Source organism: Anas platyrhynchos, chromosome 9 (genome assembly GCF_047663525.1).
Source record: "Anas platyrhynchos isolate ZD024472 breed Pekin duck chromosome 9, IASCAAS_PekinDuck_T2T, whole genome shotgun sequence".
NCBI lineage: Eukaryota > Metazoa > Chordata > Aves > Anseriformes > Anatidae > Anas > Anas platyrhynchos.
Window position 1 is genome coordinate 9,040,418 of NC_092595.1, and position 19,160 is coordinate 9,059,577.

General features: G+C 46.6%; 1 protein-coding gene and 1 long non-coding RNA gene across 7 annotated transcripts in view; both read left to right on the plus strand.

Annotated features, from left to right (window-relative positions):
• The first annotated feature begins 6,125 nt into the window (after positions 1–6,125).
• On the plus strand, positions 6,126–8,024 carry LOC140003232 (uncharacterized). The gene is made up of 2 exons (XR_011811511.1): positions 6,126–6,522; positions 7,310–8,024. It is a non-coding gene; the product is annotated as an uncharacterized lncRNA (long non-coding RNA).
• A 2,167-nt stretch (positions 8,025–10,191) lies between these two features.
• Positions 10,192–19,160, plus strand: part of SENP5 (SUMO specific peptidase 5) — a 56,766-nt gene continuing 47,797 nt past the window's right edge. For 2 of the 6 annotated variants that reach the window (XM_027464797.3, XM_021275759.4), the window contains exons 1-2: positions 10,266–10,423; positions 15,883–17,456. In XM_027464797.3, the coding sequence (XP_027320598.1) occupies positions 16,505–17,456 (952 nt within the window). In that variant the 5' untranslated portion in view covers positions 10,266–10,423; positions 15,883–16,504. Of the gene's footprint in view, positions 10,424–15,202; positions 15,383–15,882; positions 17,457–19,160 lie in introns of all 6 variants that reach the window. The other 4 variants (XM_038183434.2, XM_038183433.2, XM_072042657.1 and 1 more) reach the window with 4 other exon arrangements.

The following is a 19,160-nucleotide window of genomic DNA, read 5'->3' on the forward strand; positions in this document are numbered from 1 at the left end:
CGAGCATATGAACTTCAGCGGGTGAATGCCCGCACTTGTGGCTGTTCACATTCAGGACTGGGTGTGCTCGGCCCTCTGGAAGGGCAGCTATGTCTGTATGTAGCTGTGCACTCAAAAGATGTGTCTGGCAACTTGAAACCATTTCTCAAAATCTGTGCTTTAAGATTTCCTTGGTATAACTTTCTGATCTGTAAACTGGAAGTAATTTTCTATCCTCAGCAAAGGACTTATAAATATCAGTGTTTATGCATACAACTTTGGAGAAGCAGAAATACAAAAAATTCCTTCTTTTCCATCGAATGTCTTGGAGCTCTTTTAAACTGCTAATTAATTGAGCAATCGTAATGATACACCCGTGGGGATGAAGGGGGAGGAATAATTTACAGGTGGGTGAAATGAGGCATGAATGACTTCCTAGCCTTACCTGTGCCATGCCGTTAGTCTGTGTCAGATCCAGACAAATACCTTCTGTCCTGTCTCCTTTTTCATCTGTGATAAGTGGCTGGGAACATCAGCTTCCTCCCCCTTTCCTCTTCTTCTGCAGAGGACTCGTTTTCTTATCACCATTCTGCTGTTTCATTGTGAGCACGAGGAGTCCATGTGGCCCATCTTTTGGGGGGAGCAGGCTTAGAAGCTGGGACATTTTAAATCCCAAGTGCCAGCCACTGGGTGGGACACAGCCGAAGCTCCACAGCATGGGAGAAAGGGAGTCAAAAAAAAAACTCCAGGTGTTCTTAGCACAGCCACACATCCTGCCCTGTCTCTCTCCTCCTGACTTTACGTGCAGCTGGATTATGATGTGCCATCCTCTGCACATCTCCCATGGTGATTCAGGTTCTATCCGTGCTGCACTGAGCAGTGCCTGAGGAATACCTGACCTGACTCTGAAATGGCATCTGATCTCCAAGGAGAACACAGCCTCTCTTTGTTGTCCTCTCTCTCCTGTCTGTATCCTTGTGTCTGAGGTCAGTAGACTTCTGTACAGAAAACAGTGTGAATCTTCAGGAATATGTAGAATAAATGAGCACAGAGGTGAAAATTTGTGGGAAGGGCAGGGTAAAATACTGCTTAGGCAAAGACCTGTCACACAATTTCACCTACAGTTTGGCTGGGGATCTTGCTTAAATTTAGTTCTTAAACACAGCTGTGAAGCTCATGAAGATGCCACATTGGTTGCTCACCAAGCAACATTTATATCCTCCTGGGAAGGTAATAAAAACAGCAATAGTGAGCAGCAATTCTAACACAGGCTGGTTTGCCTCATTCTTCTGGCTGCTCCTTGTCATGCTCCTGCAACTCAAGTCATTAAGTTCTTCTTCTAGCCAACCTGGGTGCGGACTACATCTACCCTGTCACTTATTCTTATGTGTAGAGGAAGAGAAAAATACTGATATAATTTACTGGTCTCTGTAACAGAAGTTTTTTTATTTAACTGACAGGGCTTATGGTTACCTTTAGACATAGCTTTTTGAATAGTTTTTCGCTGGACAGCAGTGATAAGCCCTTCAGGAAAAAAGCAGTGGTAAGTGGTGGCTCGTGATATACATTTTGTACTCTTTTCTGTAGCAGTGGTAGTAGTGTTTGCTATTCTATTTCAGTTGATGTATTGTGTAAAAAAAAAAATCTGGTAAAGCTGCTATCCCATATGTGGTGAATAGAAGTCTATTGATTTCTAGCTTTCCTACTTGCATTTTACAGACCCCTACCGCATCTGGGACCAGAGCTTGAAAAGCCCTCTTTACTGAAATGGATTGTCTTCTGCAGGTCATTGACACTCTATATTCTGCCTTATCTAAATTAGGCAGTCTCTGGTATTCTCTGATCTAATCCCAAAAGTAAAGGGTGTGCGTTACGTGCAGATGTAATGCTTACACATAAATTTCCCATTGAGCAGTTATTGGAAAAGGAGATGAAAGCAGGTAGAGCTTGACCCTGCAGTTCGGTGCACATGCTGTCAGGGACGCAGTGTCTGCTAACAGCTGGCTTTTCTGCACCTCGGCAGGTGATGGAGTTCCCACTAGTTCAGGAGTCCACTGCCAATGGTTATCGCATGCTGTTCTGAGAATTCCCATCCGTCAAAAGAGTCTCATAAATAATTTAGAGGAAAGCAATTAGCACACACAGCTGTAGCTGTTTGCAAAGTCACAGTCATACCTGCCAGGGCAATCTGGAAATGGAAATTGCAAAACCATGTTTTAAAGTAGCTAGAACAGTCTAGCTAGGAGCTAGGGTTGGTGGGTAGTTGTTGATGAATAAGGAATAATTGCACTTCCATGTCTTTCTGTGAGTAATGAAATCCAGGATGGAGAACTTTAAATATTTTTTTTTCATACTGGAGAAGGGATCAAAGGGATGCATAGTTTGAAAAACTCCATCAGTCTCCTTATCTTTCCGGAGGCTCTGCAACTCACTCAGCTTCAGAGTGAAGGGGATAAGTTTTATTAGAGACTTGAACTTGCATTTTGAAGGCTTCAGCTAGTTAATGCTAGTTTATATGTACAGACTGTCCAGGAAGGATAGGCAGGAGGAAAAGGAAGGAGGTATAGCTTGAAATTTCTCATCTGAGTATGCTTCCCTTGACAGATTGATGGGAATAAATTTTGAGAACTTCTGAGTAATGATAAAAGGCAGAGGAACCTGCCCTTCAAGAATCCCAAGCAACTACAGGGAAGGTGTGAAGACAAAGGTTTGTTTGTGCAGGTGAGCCATGTGTGGTGTAAATGCCTCAAGTAACTAGGAAAATAAAACTAACATTCACACTTTTAAGGAAAAGGTACAGCATTGAAGAGGCTTTCAGGGTAGGGCATAACTGCATTATCTGAGCATTCCCTAGGCTCCCAACCTTAGATGCTATCGCGCTGGGGAAACTTGGTGTGCTAGCTCTAAGGAACACCACGGAGCGTAGAGTGGAGTGGAGACACCACGGCTAGGCTCTGTAATCAGGTGGGGCCTCGATTGTTATTGTGCACAAAGCTGCACTTTTTGCCACCCTAAGCCAAAGACCTGTCATGTTTTGACAAATGCTGTACCCTAGTGTACTTTTTGCTCATTATAATATCATTATAATACCAAAACACACCTCCATCCCAAAAGCTACCCGCCTCCAAGGTGCGACCACCCCTCACTGAGCATGCGCTCTGAATTTCTCGGAGCCTATTACTTTAAACGGAAACGGGAAAACTTTACACCAATCATAACTAAGATATGCTTGACTAGAGCCACTCAAGCTCCACCTAAAAGATAGAAAATAATATAAATTGGCCCAAGAGAGAGGGGATGTTGGGGAAGATACCATCGTCAGGGGAGATACCATCCCAAGGACATACAACATCCTTAGGACCTCCTGACTCCTGGGATCAGTCGACGGGCTGAGCCTCTCTTCCCCCCCCATTGGGACGCCTTTGGGTGAGATCTGAATATTTGCTTATAAATCTCTATAGAGTCTTTGATCCTTTTAACGCGTTTATTTCTAGGCTGCACACCTAGAACACCTAGAACCCACACCTAGAACCCACACCTAGAACCCACACCTAGAACCCACACCTAGAACCCCACACCTAGAACCCCACACCTAGAACCCACACCTAGAACCCACACCTAGAACCCACACCTAGAACCCACACCTAGAACCCCACACCTAGAACCCACACCTAGAACCCACACCTAGAACCCACACCTAGAACCCACACCTAGAACCCACACCTAGAACCCACACCTAGAACCCCACACCTAGAACCCCACACCTAGAACCCACACCTAGAACCCACACCTAGAACCCACACCTAGAACCCACACCTAGAACCCCACACCTAGAACCCACACCTAGAACCCACACCTAGAACCCACACCTAGAACCCACACCTAGAACACCTGTAACACCTGTGTATTTCATGCATACTAGCTTGCTTTTGCAGATAGTCACTATCACCGGCAATCCAAAAGAACCTGATTATCTGTTGCTCTAATAAACCATACTTGATTGCATTGTGATAGCTCTCATTAATGCAACTAGGGTGAGGGTGGTTATCCGTGATAGTTCAGTGTTCTGAATCTAACCAGACCCCCAGACGGTTAATGCATTGTTGGTGAATGTCTGAACGGACCCCCAGGTGGTTATTACGTTTTTGGTGAATGTCCGAACGGACCCCCAGTTTTGGTGAATGTCCGACTGGTTCAGTACTCTGAATCCAACCGGGCCCGTAACGGTTAATCAGCTACACCCCTTTAACGCGACACCATGGGAAGAGGATATCCATATTTAATCTAAAGATGGCAACAGGCTGGGGAGGGCGTATGGAAATGCATTTTAGGATAGGGTTAGAAATCAAAATCATCATGATCCCTGAACGCTTTTACATCCTTCCATGTGGTTAGGATGCTGTCTGCCTGGCTTCAAATAAATCAAAGACATAGAATGAGCTGATGTCTGGTCTTCCGCTGCATCTCTTGAAATATGCAGATCAAATGATGCCCACCTCTATGAGATGATAGTTTCCAAGGTGGAGTGGCCTCTAGATTGTGTTGAAGCATTTCCCTTTTACTTGTGACTTCAACTCAGAAAATGGAGAGATGTCTGAATAACAAATTTGTCATAACAAACATTTTCTGTAAGTGCCAAGTCTCCTACTAAATTGCTTACATTTTCTTTCCATGGAGTAATTTTTGAATAGAGATAAGTCAGCTATTTTGTTTGTCAGTACTAATTTGAAAAAGCTAAGTTCATTATGCTTCAAAAAGCCTTAGATATAACAGACCAGCTCCAGATGACATTGCATCAGTGTCTTGATGCGACACTGGGAAAGATGGATATCCTTGTGGATTTCCATTTGAACTCCCCATTTCATCTTACTCTCTCCCAGTTGTTTAAAATTCTTTCAGGCTAAGAAAAATGCATAAACACAATTCCATTCCACTGATCTTAAAATATGTAGGAAGGTCCCTATAGCGCTTTTCTTCCTCATTAGAGATAGTCTCAGCTTCTTCAGCCTCTCCTGATAATGATGATTTTCAGTGACAATAATGTCCCCATTTCTGTCCTACACTGCATGTTCTTCATCCTTCTTCATGGACGACTCCAGTGCTGCAATGACTGTAGCTATATACTGCTTTAGAAAGTGTTTAGCAATTACAGTAATGGTATCATTTGGGGAAGCTGATAATCAAATTTCTGCTGCAGGAGGTTTTTGCCTCTTGTTCCTTCAAGTTCTAAGAAATTCAGTAACAGCTTTGTCCTGTTTCTAATTTATTCCTTATTCCATTTCACTCTTGTTTCTGATGAAACAACCCCTCACAATCTGATATGAGTGAAAGGCAACACAGCATCAAAAGAAATGCTTGGCTGCCAAGCAAAAGACAAAATGTACCAGTGGGGTGCTGTGCATCGGCACTGCTTCCAGGAGGCAGCCGTCTTCCAGATCTTGCCCTCAGAGAGAACACAACCAAAATGTTTTAATGAAGAATACTGGCAGTTGGCTACAAGAAACCACACTTACTCCTTCTGCAACACCATTTGGACTCGCATCACTTGTGCATGTTAAAGGGTGTTTGGATTCCTGTCCTGCCCTTCCAGCCTTGACCTGCCTACCCCGGCCTCCGGTGGTCCCTGTGCAACTCCAGAGGGGAACTGTTGGGTATTGCTTCCCCCTGCCATGTATATCAACCGAAGCATTCATTTTCCAATGAGCTTTCCAGTTGTATTGGCACAACTTTGGGGTGGTGGGAGAGAGCAGAGGTACTGGAGTGAAAAAGAGCGACTGAAGGCAACAAACTTGCCAGCTGGTTTCGCTGCCTAACTAAACACGTAGAAGTGAACCTGGGACTAGCTTTGAGTTAGCTGAGCAGCAGCCCTGGTGAGCTAGAGCGCAGCGCAGTCACCTGCACAGCTTCTGTTTCACAAGTGGGCTCTGCAGCCTGCGCTGGTTTGGTGCCATGACAACACTGCCTGTGGTACCTGCAAGAGCGAGTTTAAATATAGTTTATCCACGGTCTCAGTGAGCTCTGGTCTGTGCAGTGCAGGCAAACAGCAAGATATAATTACGGAGTATTCAAGTCGGAAGCTAAACACTCTGTTAAGGGCGCCTTTCTTTCACTTGCACAGTCCCTTTTACAGTTATCTCTAGGGCCTGTTGACTTCAATCCACTTGTTTTCAAAACATGCCTGCAGGGCAGGGAAGCAGCCCTGTCCATGTCCTGTAGAGTGAGATCTGAAAAGCACCAGGTGTGGAAACTTGTTCGCTTTGCAAGCAGCAAGAAAGGTTTGGAGCTTTACTGCTCCCATTTACAGCTCCCACCTGTTTGAGGGCACTCAGAGATCCACAGCTGAGCTGATGGGCTGTGGCTCTTCATTCTTCAGCACAATGCTGGGCAGCTGATGGAGGTGGCCCAAGCTGTTCTGACTTGTATGTAAGGTGGACTAGGAACAGAAGTATTTTCTGCCCTACAGCCTGGACAACAGAGGCAATAGCCTCCAACTGACAAGTGCTGGTGGCTGTTGTGGGGTGAAGCAGTGTCCTGAAATGCCAGGTATGGGAGGTTCAGGCTAGGAGGTTGTTGTGGAGCAGTGTTAATGCATGTCATCCTTGATCACTAAGCTTCCTTTCTCCTTCAAGAAGATTATCCTTCCCTCTGGAATCCTTGTCAGTGTTGTAACTATGAAAGTACAGATATTCAAAATTAGAGTAAATGTACAAGTGAGAGTGGTTTTCTACTCTAAAATCTAACTGTATTTACATAATTGGGTTATGGTCACAGAAGAGGAACTGAAACATTCACCCTGCAATGATAGAAATGTCAGAGATCCCCTCACCCACACATCGGCCAGAAGTTCCCTTGAATTAATTGTGCAGGCACAGAGCACACACTGAGATTGAAGCCAGCTATGAGGAGGCTGCTCTGAAAAAGCAGTGGTGTTTTTTTGTTGTTGATGGTGGTTGGTTGCTTTTTGTTTGTTTGTTTTAAACCCAGTCACTTCGGAGATCTGAGTCAGAGTTTACTGCATACATTAGGTTGCCAGCCCTTGCGTCAGGTAACCGGGATGTAGGTGAGATGAGCTGCTGGAAATTTCACAGCCTCTTAGGTAAAGTTTGCACCTATCAAACGGTGATGTGGGATCACAGCCAAGGCCCTCTTGGTGTTTCAAAAATGCCAGTCAATGTAATACATGGATAGTGACAGAGAGCTTAAGCTTTATTAAGCCACTAATTTGAAGGAAAAGGAAAGACTGCTTTTTGTTAACTGTGAGACAGAAGCCATTGTTTGAATGGTAGGAGATTTGCCTCTGAGATATGCTGAAGTGATCTTTTTTTATCAGGAGCTGCTGTGCACTCGTCCTTGACAGGAAGGGCAAGCTGAGCAAACAGGGCAGAGGACGAGCATGTGAGGTGGCCGCGGGGGAGCCAGCAGCAGGGACAGAGCTGTTCCGACTGCTCGAAAATCTCTTCAGCAACTGGGCAGGGGCTGAAAGCACAAAGACAAGATTATGTTGTGAAGATGTTTCCTCACAGAGGAGTCTGGGTTATTTCTGTTTCAGTATCGCTTCCTTCACACCTCTTGTATTGCTATGATACAGGATTAACATCGAAAAGTCTGGAGAAACTTCAGACTTCCCAGAGCATGGCTCAAGGAGTAGCCAATGCTCTGTTGTCCATAGCTGCATTCAGTTTAGAGTTTGCTTGCTGTGAATGTACCTTTTTTAAAAGCTTTTTTGCTTTGTTGTAATTTAAGAACAATCCTTCCAATGTCTCTATTGTCAAGTATGTGCTGAGATGTATGGGTATTTCTGCCAGTATGGTCTTTCCATCGCAACTTGAAGCTATGGAATGTGCAAGAGTGGTCCTTAACTTTATTCCTATTCAGAAGTGGAAAAGGAGGCAGTGACAACAAAGAAAATTTTCGTTTTCCTTCTAAAACCCCACCAGTTTGAACAGTCTTTTGCTGAGTTTCCTGATGTGGCTGTTTGCATTCTTTTGTGAATTCAGACTGACTGTTAGCAGCCTCCAAATAAAACATGGTTATATGAAGATTTACCTTGGCTGTATTCTTGCTTGGCTACACGACACGCATGGCAGCTAACTGGTTCAACTCATGCTACATGCCTTTTTCCAGCAGCTGCTTCCTATCCAGGCTCACTGCTGCCCAAATTAGCAAGATTGGTGCTTTAGCTCAAGAAGTAGGAGATTTAGTTCTGGTGTTTGTGTCAGTGATCAATGAAGCCAGGAAGCTGCATTTACAAAGTGTTCAAAGGCCCTTTTATTCTGAGAGAATCAAATCCAGGCTTCTGTTAAATGCAGTAAAGTCTCCCATCATTAAAACATTGAGGCTGCAAGTTTGGCCACAAAAATGTTGCAGTAATGCAGTTGGTATTCAGTCCTTTCTGTCAACATTGCCAAGTCTGCCTTTTATTTATTTATTAATTTTCACAAGTCTCATGTCTTTCATGCATTCCTTAAAGCCTCAGTGTTTACAGCGCGCAGTTTACAGTGTTTACTCATCTGAGAATCTCAGCTTCCAGTTTTTAAAGATCTGCTACTAGCCCTCGTGGACAGGGAGGAAGCAGAAACCTGATAAGACTGATCCTCACAAGCAAAACCAGAAGGCTTGTAAAAGAAGAAAAAAATTAGAAAGTCAAATCATGATTTTTAAGAGGATCTCATGAACTTGGGCTCTCATTTATGTGCCTCAAGTGCCTGAAGTAGACGGTACTAATGATCGCCTGGGTCAGGCCACGACTCAAGTGCAGAGGTGCTATTAGAGAGCCAGAGAACACAGCAGCACTGCGATGGGTTGGGGGAGGAATCCTCTTTCCATTTATTATATTCCTGTTTTACCTTCACAGCCTGAGTCTTGCATTGTGCACCCAGTTTACTGTGTGTTTCATAAAGGCCAGAGGACTCATCCTGGTGCTCTGAAAATGCTTAGCCCATCTCTGGCTGGATTTACTGTACAGGAAGAGCAAATGGTTGCTTAGGAAAGCACGGTATTTAATGAGAGAGCTGGCCTGGACATTTTTTCAAACAAACAAATAAAAGCCAGCAACTCTCAGTCTGGCACTGACTGTTCTGTTCTGTTTGGTGCGTTACCGCATTGTCTTCCATATCCCTTTTTTTTTTATTTCTTTGTTATAGAATTTCACAACCCATGGCCTGGATACTGCAATTCCTGGAGGAATGCACAGCATAATGGATACTGCATGATCACAAAATAGTTCACGTTCTACAGACTTTTAGCAAAAATGATGCATCGTGGCTGTTTCCCAATTTTCCCTGCTTCAGTGCTTTTTCTTTTTCTTTTTTTTTTTTTTTGGTGAAATTCCTTCAGCTTCTCCTCAAAGGGACTACCCAGTGAGAGGAGTGAGAGGAAGTGCAACCTTCCTCCGCCCAGCAGCAAAAATGGCTTTGGTGCACCTCCAGCTTTCATGACATCTCATAACACAGCACAGCAGCCAAAACAGGCAGTATGTTCTTCCCCGTTCTTCAGGAAGGGGAAGCGGGATGCAGAGATGTGAAGTGCCCCACAGCAGGCGCCCAGGAAAGGGCACAAATCCCACCGCCCCCACCACAGCCAGGGGAAGGATCTGTGGTTGCAGGCTGGGTACTTTTGTCAGGCTGCTAGGGCTGGAGGAGCTACAAGGGGACTCCTGATGTTATGGTGTGGTGGGAGGAACTACGAAAGAGAGAACTCCTCAAATTATGGTGTGGTGGGAGTAACTACAAGGAAACTCTTGATGTTATGGTGTGGTGGGAGTAACTACAAAGGAACTCAACGGTGTGATAGGTGTAACTACAAGGGGATCAAGTTATGGTGTGATGGGAGTAACTACAAGGAAACTCCTGATGTTACGGTGTGGTGGGAAGAACTACAAGAGAGAGAACTCCTCAAATTATGGTGTGGTGGGAGTAACTACAAGGAAACTCAGCAGTGTAATAGGTGTAACTACAAGGGAATCAAGTTATGGTGTGATGGGAGTTAACTATAAGAGAACGCTAAATTATGGTGTTTTATTTTATTTTTCACAAGCACATTGAGGATGACGACCTCAATGATTATTAAGAAAAAAAGGCGCCTAAGGCGTCCTGCTGAGGAGGGGACACCCTGCAGGCCGCGTCCCTCCAGCAGCGCCGCCCTCAGCTGCGGCAGGGAGTGAGGCGGCCGCGGCCCCACCTGGGCCCGGGCCCTTCCTGAGGGGCCCTACCCGGTCCCTCCCGGTCCCCAACCGGCCCCGTTCCTGTTCCCGGTCCCGGCCCCAGCGGCCGGGCGCAGGCGCGGTGCTCCCCGGCCGCCCGTGCCCCCCGCCCCGTCGCAGGGCTGACGCGGCGGCGCCGGCGCAGGGCGCTCGGGCCCGGCGGGGCGGAGCGGAGCCAGGAGCCGGGAGCCGAGGCCTTGGTGGCGGAGGCCGGGATGCGGCGGGAGGCACCGGCGGGCAGAGGTGAGGCGAGGCCGGGCTGCGGGGAGCCCGGAGCGGCTCAGCCCCGCTGGGTTCGCGGCGCTGGGGCCGGCCCCGCGGTGCTGGGGGGGAGGGAGGCGGAGGCCCGGCAGAGCCCTCGGGGCGCTGGGGGAGGAGGGCGGCTGCGGGACGGGGCTCGGGGTGAGGCTGTTTCATCCCGTAGCGGCCCCTCGGCAGCCCCTGGGCACGGCCCCTGCCCCCGGGCTTCAGTTTCAGCCCTGCCCTCCCCGCCGCCATCGCCTCAGCAAACCCGCTCTGGTCCACAGCCCAGGCTTGGAGCTGTGAGGAGGAGCCGGTCGCCCTTGGGAGAAGCCTCACCTTCGCTCTTACCTGTCCGTGCATCGCTAAAAATTCATTTTCTTCACCAAGCCGGGGGGAGATGTCTTTAACACTGGCAAAGATGTGCGTGTGTTTTAAGGAGAGGCTTGGGGAAAAAGTCAGGGAGACCCCACACACGTGCCGGGACCTTGGCTGAAATTCCAGTTCCCATCCCCTTCACGAGGCTCGGGTGAAAAAGCCTGGTGGGTTTATTTCAGCCGCTGCTGTGCTCCTGCTTTGCAGGGGTGTTCAGGAAGGAGAGGACAAGGTTTGAGTGATGTTTCATTAAAATCCACCTGAAAACTGAAGATGAAAAACGTCCTCATGCCTTGTTTGTGCAAAAGTAACCTTGGACTCTTTAATTTTGCTCTTTCATCATCCTGGGTTTTGACGGTATTGCTCTTAAGTGCTACTTTATCTGACATGCGTATCTCCGCTAATCTAGTTTTGCCTAAAGGAGGATGTTGCCATAAATAAACTGAAAAAAAAATCTTGCCAGGAATAAATTTAGCAGGTGTGTAGCCAATTGGGTGAGATTGTGGGGTAGTTCCCGAAAGCTGTGGTTCAGGGAAGGGAAGAGACCAAACCAACGGTGAGCACTGAAGCCTTGCGGTGGCTGCCTGTGACAACAGGTCACCAGCTCCATCCACGCCCTGCCCTGCCCCACCAGGAGCTGGTCAGCTTGGACTTTGGCAACTTCTGCACAGCCCTGCGTTAATACGTTAGGTTTTGTCAAAGAGTGTTACCCCGGAGCTCGTTTCACCTCTGGGACAAAACTGACTGTTTGGATAGCAGTCACCGAAATGTGCTGAGCGGGTCAGAACAGAAAGCGGGGAGGGGATAGTTCCCAGTGCTGTGAACCCACATTGCTTCTGCGTGTGGTAACTGAGCCATTTCAGGCTTCCTGACCGTACCAGCTCACTTCTGGCCTCGCCGTGGTTTCGAGAGACGCTCTGCCCAGCTTCCTCTCTCTCTTTCCAGCGCTGGATGCCGGTGGGGGAGGGAGGGCACCTTGCGCAGCTCTCTAGCTCCGGCTGCTCTCCTTCCTGCTCATTGCCTGTCCTTGAGAGCCTGCCCCACATCTCCCCGGGGAAAAGCTGGGCTCGCGGAGTGCCTGAAGGAGCTGCAGCCTCCTGTGGCAGCAGGCGGTGCCTGAGTTACTCGTACCCACGCAAAGCAGCGCGCCCAAGGCTGTTGGCCTTGTTTACCTTACTGATGCTCTTCAAAACAAGCCTACACTCTGAATTGTTGTCTATGCTTTGAATAGCAATACCAGGAGTTAGCGAGCTGCCTGTGACCGAGTTACCTGCTACACGTGCCTCGTTCTGGTGCTCGCTGCCACCTACACCCCTCGTAGCTGTGCTGCTGGAGCTGTGTGCACGGACAGAAGGTTCCCCTGCTCTGCTGCTTCAGGTGGCAGCGAGAAGCCTTTGGTTAGAGGGCTGGGAGCAGCACTGCCTGGGGCTGCCTTTCCTGTTTGTGTTTGTGCCTTTTAGGTAAAACCTGGACTTTCTAAAACTGCCAAGGATTAATTAGTAGTTAAACTGCAACAGGTTTAAAACTGCCGAAGGATGTGAACGTGTAGGATCCTTCCCAGTATCTGATTTCACTCGAGGCTGCAACCATATAAGTTGCAAATGGAGTGTGCTGTTAATTGCTCTCATGAAAATGTAACACGGATCTGTGTTACCGAGTGTAGGATCAAGGGCCTTTCATCCCGCTTTGTGCAGGTGTTCAGGGAGCTTTAGGCCAGTTTTATGTCACGTTGACATAAAGTTATGCTCTCTTGTAGCTTACCAAGAGCTTTTGGGATAATTCTCTGTTCTGAAAACTGAAGTACTGAGGGGCTCCCAAGTCTGTTTTTAAAAGTTGTGAGTGCAGGGCACGTGTGTAACCAGAGTCCACCATCGGTACAGAGCTGGAGCTGTTCGGGATTGTCCTCATGTAGTGCAAAAGAGATTGTGCCTTTTTACAGTTAATCATTTGCAGATGGTATGCCAGGCACAGCTGAAAGGGTGAGGACTAACGACAGTCAATTTCTTACACTTATTGTCTTTGGAAGATACACAGCTGGGGATTTTCTGGATTTGAGACTCTGCTGGTATGGACTTGGCAGCATCCCTGTGTAGCGAAGGTGTGGCTTTTCCTAGCCAAATGACTCATCTGATGGTGAAAGGGTCCTGAATTCTGAGGTTCTTCACCTGTGCCAGTGTATGAGGCAAAGAAGTGACTTCTTCAGGTCCTTAAACTTCAGGAGGTGCTTGCTTTGTTTTGGGTCTTGCATCGTTTGTTTCAGTTTCTTTCCTAGCAGAGCGCTTTGAAGCTGTGCTTTTGCCTTGCTGGTTTACATTGCCAAGTAAAATCAGTAGTACTCTCGTAGCACTGACAGAAAGTATGTTCGTCAAGCAGCACCTTTTAATGAAATATTTGCGGATGGATTATCTTTTGTCACTCGAAGTAATACAGCTATTAGCAAAGTGAACTGTTTCAGCTCCTAGGACTGGGATTAACTGCTCCTCGGAGGCCCTTGCTTTAAAGGAATCCAAACTCCACATTGATTGTGTTTGAAAAAGGAGACGGGATGGCAGGAAAAGTTTGCTTGTGTAAAATGGCATAATCAGACTCTTCTCCCTGTTTTTAGGCAGAATCTTTTTCACACAGCTTTAAATGTAGAGAAATTGGTGTCTGCATCACAGAGAAGCATGAAATGTTTTTAATCATCTGAGCTGTAATGTCAAGCATTTCTTTAACAATCTCAGTCATAACGCGAAGCAGAGGAACAGGTGGGCAGAGGAGCTTCCCTGAGGTCTGTCTTTGTTGCAATTTAAGGCTCGATTTCGTGACACTAATACATAAATGAGCCATTTCGATTGCTTTTGCAATTGATTGCACTGAACCTGTGGCACCACTGTTGCCTCACAATGCAAGTTTGCCTCAGGTTCTTTTTGTTGCCAGGGCTTATCTTTGCTAGGATCTAGCCGAGTATTTTTCCCACATGGGTAAAACAATGGCAGCTGTAGGCATTTCGGCCCTGAGTAATCCCCGAGCTGCCCAGAAAGCCAGCAGCTGCTCAGCCTGCCTCTGCATCTGAGGTGGTGTCTGGAGGGGATGCTTCTCATTGGACTCCGCTGTGAGAGACAAAGGAAGGATGCAGAGACCCCAAACCCTTCAAGAGTGTTCTTAAAAACCAGCAGGTATGTTACTGGGTGAGTGCACGTGTTACTGAGACTGAGAAGCCGTGGCACGGGCACCTCCATGTGCTGGGCTCTTCCTGGAGTGCTCGAGACTCACGGCGCCAGCAGGAGCCCCTCGTATACGTGGCGCTGTTGGGTTCGCAGTGATCTCACTGGGTTGGTTTGCTTCACCTGGGAAGTGTGACTGGAATAAGCTGTCCTCACAAGAACGTGGTTTGGTGGGTGCTCGCTGGGGCAACTCGAATGTTTTGTAGGTAACGTGCACGATTGGCAGATGTGTGGAGTTCGTGGCGTAAAGGCAGGCGTGAACTGGATCTGATGTGGAGTAATAAGCAAGTGCTCGAAGAGCAAGTGTGAGAAAATGGGCTGGATGGAATGTTATGTCCTGATTTTTTCTATGATAACGAAATTGTGTGGTGATTAGCAGGGTTACAAAAGAGCTAGGCACCATTGCAGCATTCACACTGTGAAGCTGTGCACACCAGGTCCTGCACATCACATCACTGTCAGCAGAGGTAGCCTGCTTCTGCATGAAGTTGCAGGTAGCGACTCCTGACTGCTTTGTGTGGTGGGAATGCCTCACCTGAGTCCTAAATGATGTCCTTTATCCCCATGGCCTTCCTGTTACCCTCCCACCCCTCCACAAAAATAAACAAACTAAAAAATTGTCACCTCCTGTTTACATATGAGATTAGTAGGGTGAAAAAATGAAGAGCTTCTCAAGCTTGACTTTAAATACCTGTTTTTGCAGGTGCCTGGCATTCCTATTCACCTCTAAGTCCAAGTGTTAACGCTTTATTTCCATGGATAAGCTGCTTTCTTCTCAGCTAGACAGCACATGCATGTCATGCTTGAGGTAGATGTGGCTATGGAAAAAACTTGTAATAACAGTCTGCAAGTCAGCATCAGGGGGTTAGAGGAGGGGAGGGCAAAGTCCATTTCTGGACTTGAGAAAAACACAAACTGTACTAAAATACAGGACACGATGTACTTGGTTGGGCTGCAGCAGCTCGCATGCACCATCCCATAGCGTGTCTGGCTGATGCCTTCCCCTTCGGGATACTTCCACCTTCGAGTTAATGCTTTTAGCCTATTAACTGGGTGCCGTGCAGGGAGGATGAATATATATTGCCTTGCAGGCTTTACGCTCCCGTGCAGTGGGAGATAGATCCTTACTGCACACGCCGAGACGCGGGTTTTTATTGGGAAGGGTATTTTAAGGTGATTAACTGGAGTTCTGCTTGGTTAGTGCAGAGATACACCCGGCTGTAGCAGCTGATGGCTTTGCTGTCTGCTGGAGCGTGCTGTTCCTGTAAACACCGAAGAACCACTTCAAAGAGGGAGCTGTGCCCTTCTTCGTGGAGTCAGAGCAGGAGAATTTCTGGGGTGGCAGCACGGACCCTGCCGGTCCCTTATGGGAAGGATTTGTGTGAGTGTGCCAAGTGTCCTCAGAGTGCTGCTGGCTTTTGTTGCACAAGTCAGCGTTTGTGCAAGGGGATGGAGTCAGGTACCTGCACGCACTTGTTGGCTAACGTGGACTTCAGAATTGTATTTTGGAAAAGCCTTTTGAGGAAAGTTAGTTAATTGTGCCTGCTCTGCAACGTGGGTACTGAACGAGGCTTAACCTCAGGCCAGAGTCAGAAATTACATTTGGGAGTGTGGGCTGGGTGGGGATTACCTCTTTATTGCTTTACCTCAAGGGAAGGTAAATGAGGAGAGGCTGTTTACACATGAGCCATTGAAATTATTGCCTTTTTTTTTTTTTTTTCCCTCTTTTGCTGTGAGTGAGAATGTCCTCGGGAACGTGGGACAGTGTTTGGAGGACGGGTGGAATTTTAGATAGGCTTGTTGCCTGAGGAATGTGCCTGGGTGTTTTGCTATTATGTTACAGTCCAGATAACTCTGAATTCATTTCCCTTATTCTTTCAGCTGATTTTCAAGATCATAATGCAGCAGAAAAATGAAAAAACACAGAAGAAATTTGCTTCTGAAAAGAAGTCAGTTGCTGGCCCAGTCTAGAAGGTGCACCACTGGATTTGGGGAGCTTGGGAAATGCTGCTTCCAAAGGCCATTTTTCCTAGCTAAGAAGAAAAGACAGAGTGCTCAGCTAATTGTGAGCTTAAATCACGACAAACTGTATGGAAGCCTGCAGTGCAAAAGGAAGGCTCTTGAGCTCCCAAGCAGGTTGGCTCCTGATGTGCATCTAAATGCAGAAATTTATCAAAAACCTGCTGTAGACCCATAGAGCTTTCCTTACAAAAATACCAAGGGCAGAAAGATCCTGTCCCTATCAGAGAGCTGAAAGCCCGTCTGGAGAAGCGGTAAGAAAACTCAACAATGAATCCTTTCAGAGTGAAGATCCCTTGAACAAAGAATTAGAAACTGGCGCTACTCTTAATAGCATCTCTGGCAATATCCATTATGTCTCATGTGGTACACAGCATGGTGCTGAATTACCTGTAAAGAAAGGTGGCTCTGTATATAGCGTGGAAGAAAGCAATAATGGTGTGGGCAACACAGTCCTGGTAGTTTTCAACAACTATAAAAGGAAATGCTGTTGCAAAAGGAGTGGAATGGAACTTGTGGCCCCTTGACAACCAGAAAGAGGTCCAAATTTAGCCATAATACTGTAAAAAAGAGATCTTTATTTATGATGCATAAGAAACTTTCTATGGTTAAATTTCGGTATAGAATTAGAAAATCCCCAGAACTTCGAGCAAGAGGCAAAACCTGCAAACTGAGAAAAATCAAGCCGAGGTGGGTGGAGAAAGTTACAAGGGACCATCGAGAGACGTTCCAGCGGGATTTCGAAGGCGGATTGTGTAGTTGGTTTTCCTACTGGAAATCTAAAAGTGACCGTCTTTGGAACCGGTACAGCCTATCAGATATGAACAATAATACACCCAAATCTGCAGGCGAGGAGAAGGAAGTACGTGCACCTGAGACCTGCTGTGCACAGGACGCGTTGCCGTGTGCTGAGCTGGGTTCTGAGGAGCCGGGATCCGCGGGGCAGGATGCTGCTGCTGTGCTGCCCGCACCGCCTGCTGGAGCCTCCCCGGAGGCAGGGACCTTGCCTGGTGTGGAGACGGCTGAGGTTCTGGCAGAGGATCGTTCCTCTGACACGTTGATCTCTGTGACAGGCAAGGAAATGGCTGTTTTGGGTCAAGATGATGCAGAGCCAAGTGAAATTATAGGTGTGGAAGGACTGCTGCTGCTGCAGTCCTCCTTGCAGGATTCTGCTGTCAGTGACAATTTTGCAAATGGACCTTCCTCCATGGAGCTGGCACAAAATGAGGACAACTCTAGCCAAATGGAAGTGGAGGGCTCCTTAAACCTGGACGTTTTTAGTGCAAAGTTACTCGATCACCCGTACTGTAAAAGTCCTCTTGAGGAGCCTTCCCCGGAAAGCACAGGACTGAAATCAGGAACTCAGAAGGGAGGCAAAAGGAACAGTCAGAAAGCTTCTGGGGTGGCCGACGAGCAGTTGGCAACGTGGCTTTGTGGTATACCTTTTACACATCTTTGGGCTCCCGGGAGTTGCTGAAAACTGCTGGATGCCTCGTGGAGTTCACATGTTGCTTTAATTCCTTTATTGAAATAGATCCTTGTTTTGCATTGTAAAAGGCACTTAGCATAACGCTCAATGAAATGAGGCTTTAGAGGGGAGAACTGCATGAAGGCCAAATTAATGCTTATCTGATAAGCTGTTTGTGAGGGATAGGTGGATAATGCCTCTGCTTTTCATTTAGAGAATGCAATGTAATTGAATTGGAATCTTTGTGGAAAATCGTTGGTAGACACTTTACATGTCTCTTATCATGTGGTTTCAGAAGATGATACAGGATTGAAACTTCCAATTTTTTTTTTTAATGGTTGTTAATTATTATTCCTAACTTGGTATTTGAAAACCCTTAGTGTTCTAATACTTCCTTCTGGTGTTTTTCACTTACCTTTTGCTCTGTCTGAAACTAACTCATGTAATTTCATTAACCCAGGTTTTAAGAGCCAAGTATTGGTCATTGTCAAGTGGTTTTCCCCATGATTGTTTGTGAAGTAGGTTGAATGAATCTTCTTAAAGAACATTTTTCTAAAAAGGCAGAACTAGCCTCTCTGGAGCAGAGGCTTAGTATAAAGGCTTTGGGATTTTTTTAGGCAGTGCTGAGCATGCAGTATTTGATAGTTTCTAACGTGGATCATGGTAAAAATAGCAATTGGTGTCTTAGCTATGTATACCAGCATACTATGCACATAGTAAGGAGTAGCAAAGTAAGGTGATGTGCCACCTACTACCTTTAGTACAGTGTTCAAGTTCAGCAGGCTTCTGATGCCTGAAGTCCTCCTTTGGAGAAGCAGGCTTTGTAAATTCCCACAAACCTGCAGCTAGTGTCAGCTAGTGTTAAAGGGACTGCTTCAAGTTTGACGTGCTCTCATTTTTCTGCCCTCCTTTTTATCCTTGCCTAGCACTCTGCCTTTCCCTCCCCTGCAAATGTGCAAGTGAATCCCTAAAGCACAATGCGAAGAAGGACACTTTGGACCTCAGAACATGATTTAGCTTTCCTTACCTGCAAGTTAGTGTGGGATGTGTTTTCTCTGTGACTGACTTCACGTGATCCAGCGAGGACCAGGCATTGTGTAAAAAACTGAGGAAAAACTGTGGTACCGCAGCAAGCAGACCACTTCTGCAACGGAGTTCTGAAGGTTGTCCAGCAGAAAAAGGGATGTTGTCCTTCTGTAACAGTCAAGAACCCAGCTTGTATCAGGGTAGTTCAAGGTTAAAGTTTTGGGGTCTGATAGGCCATCGTGTTCCTGTTTGTGGGAGGCCTGAATAGCTTCAGAAAAACAAAAAGAAGGAAACAAAAAAGCCAGCAAATGCACTATACTTTTTCACTCTTTGACAATTTTAAGAGAATTCTTACCTAGCTTCTCAATGGAAGTAGGTTCCCATTTTCCTCACAGCTGGGGGCTCTTCTCTGAGGGCTGACACCAGGTCTGTGTTATCTACACGTTCATACTTCTTAGTCCTCCCAGCTGAAAACTTGCAAAATATTGTAGTTTTGATATAACTGTACATAATTCCTTTGTGTGTTTGGGAGTGTTTTTAAGAATTAACTGCATACCTAAAAGATCATGGCAGCCATTCTAGGGTAGATGCTCTTGAGTTTTGAATTCCTGTGTAGCAGCTGACCATGGATGTTAATGGGCAGCAG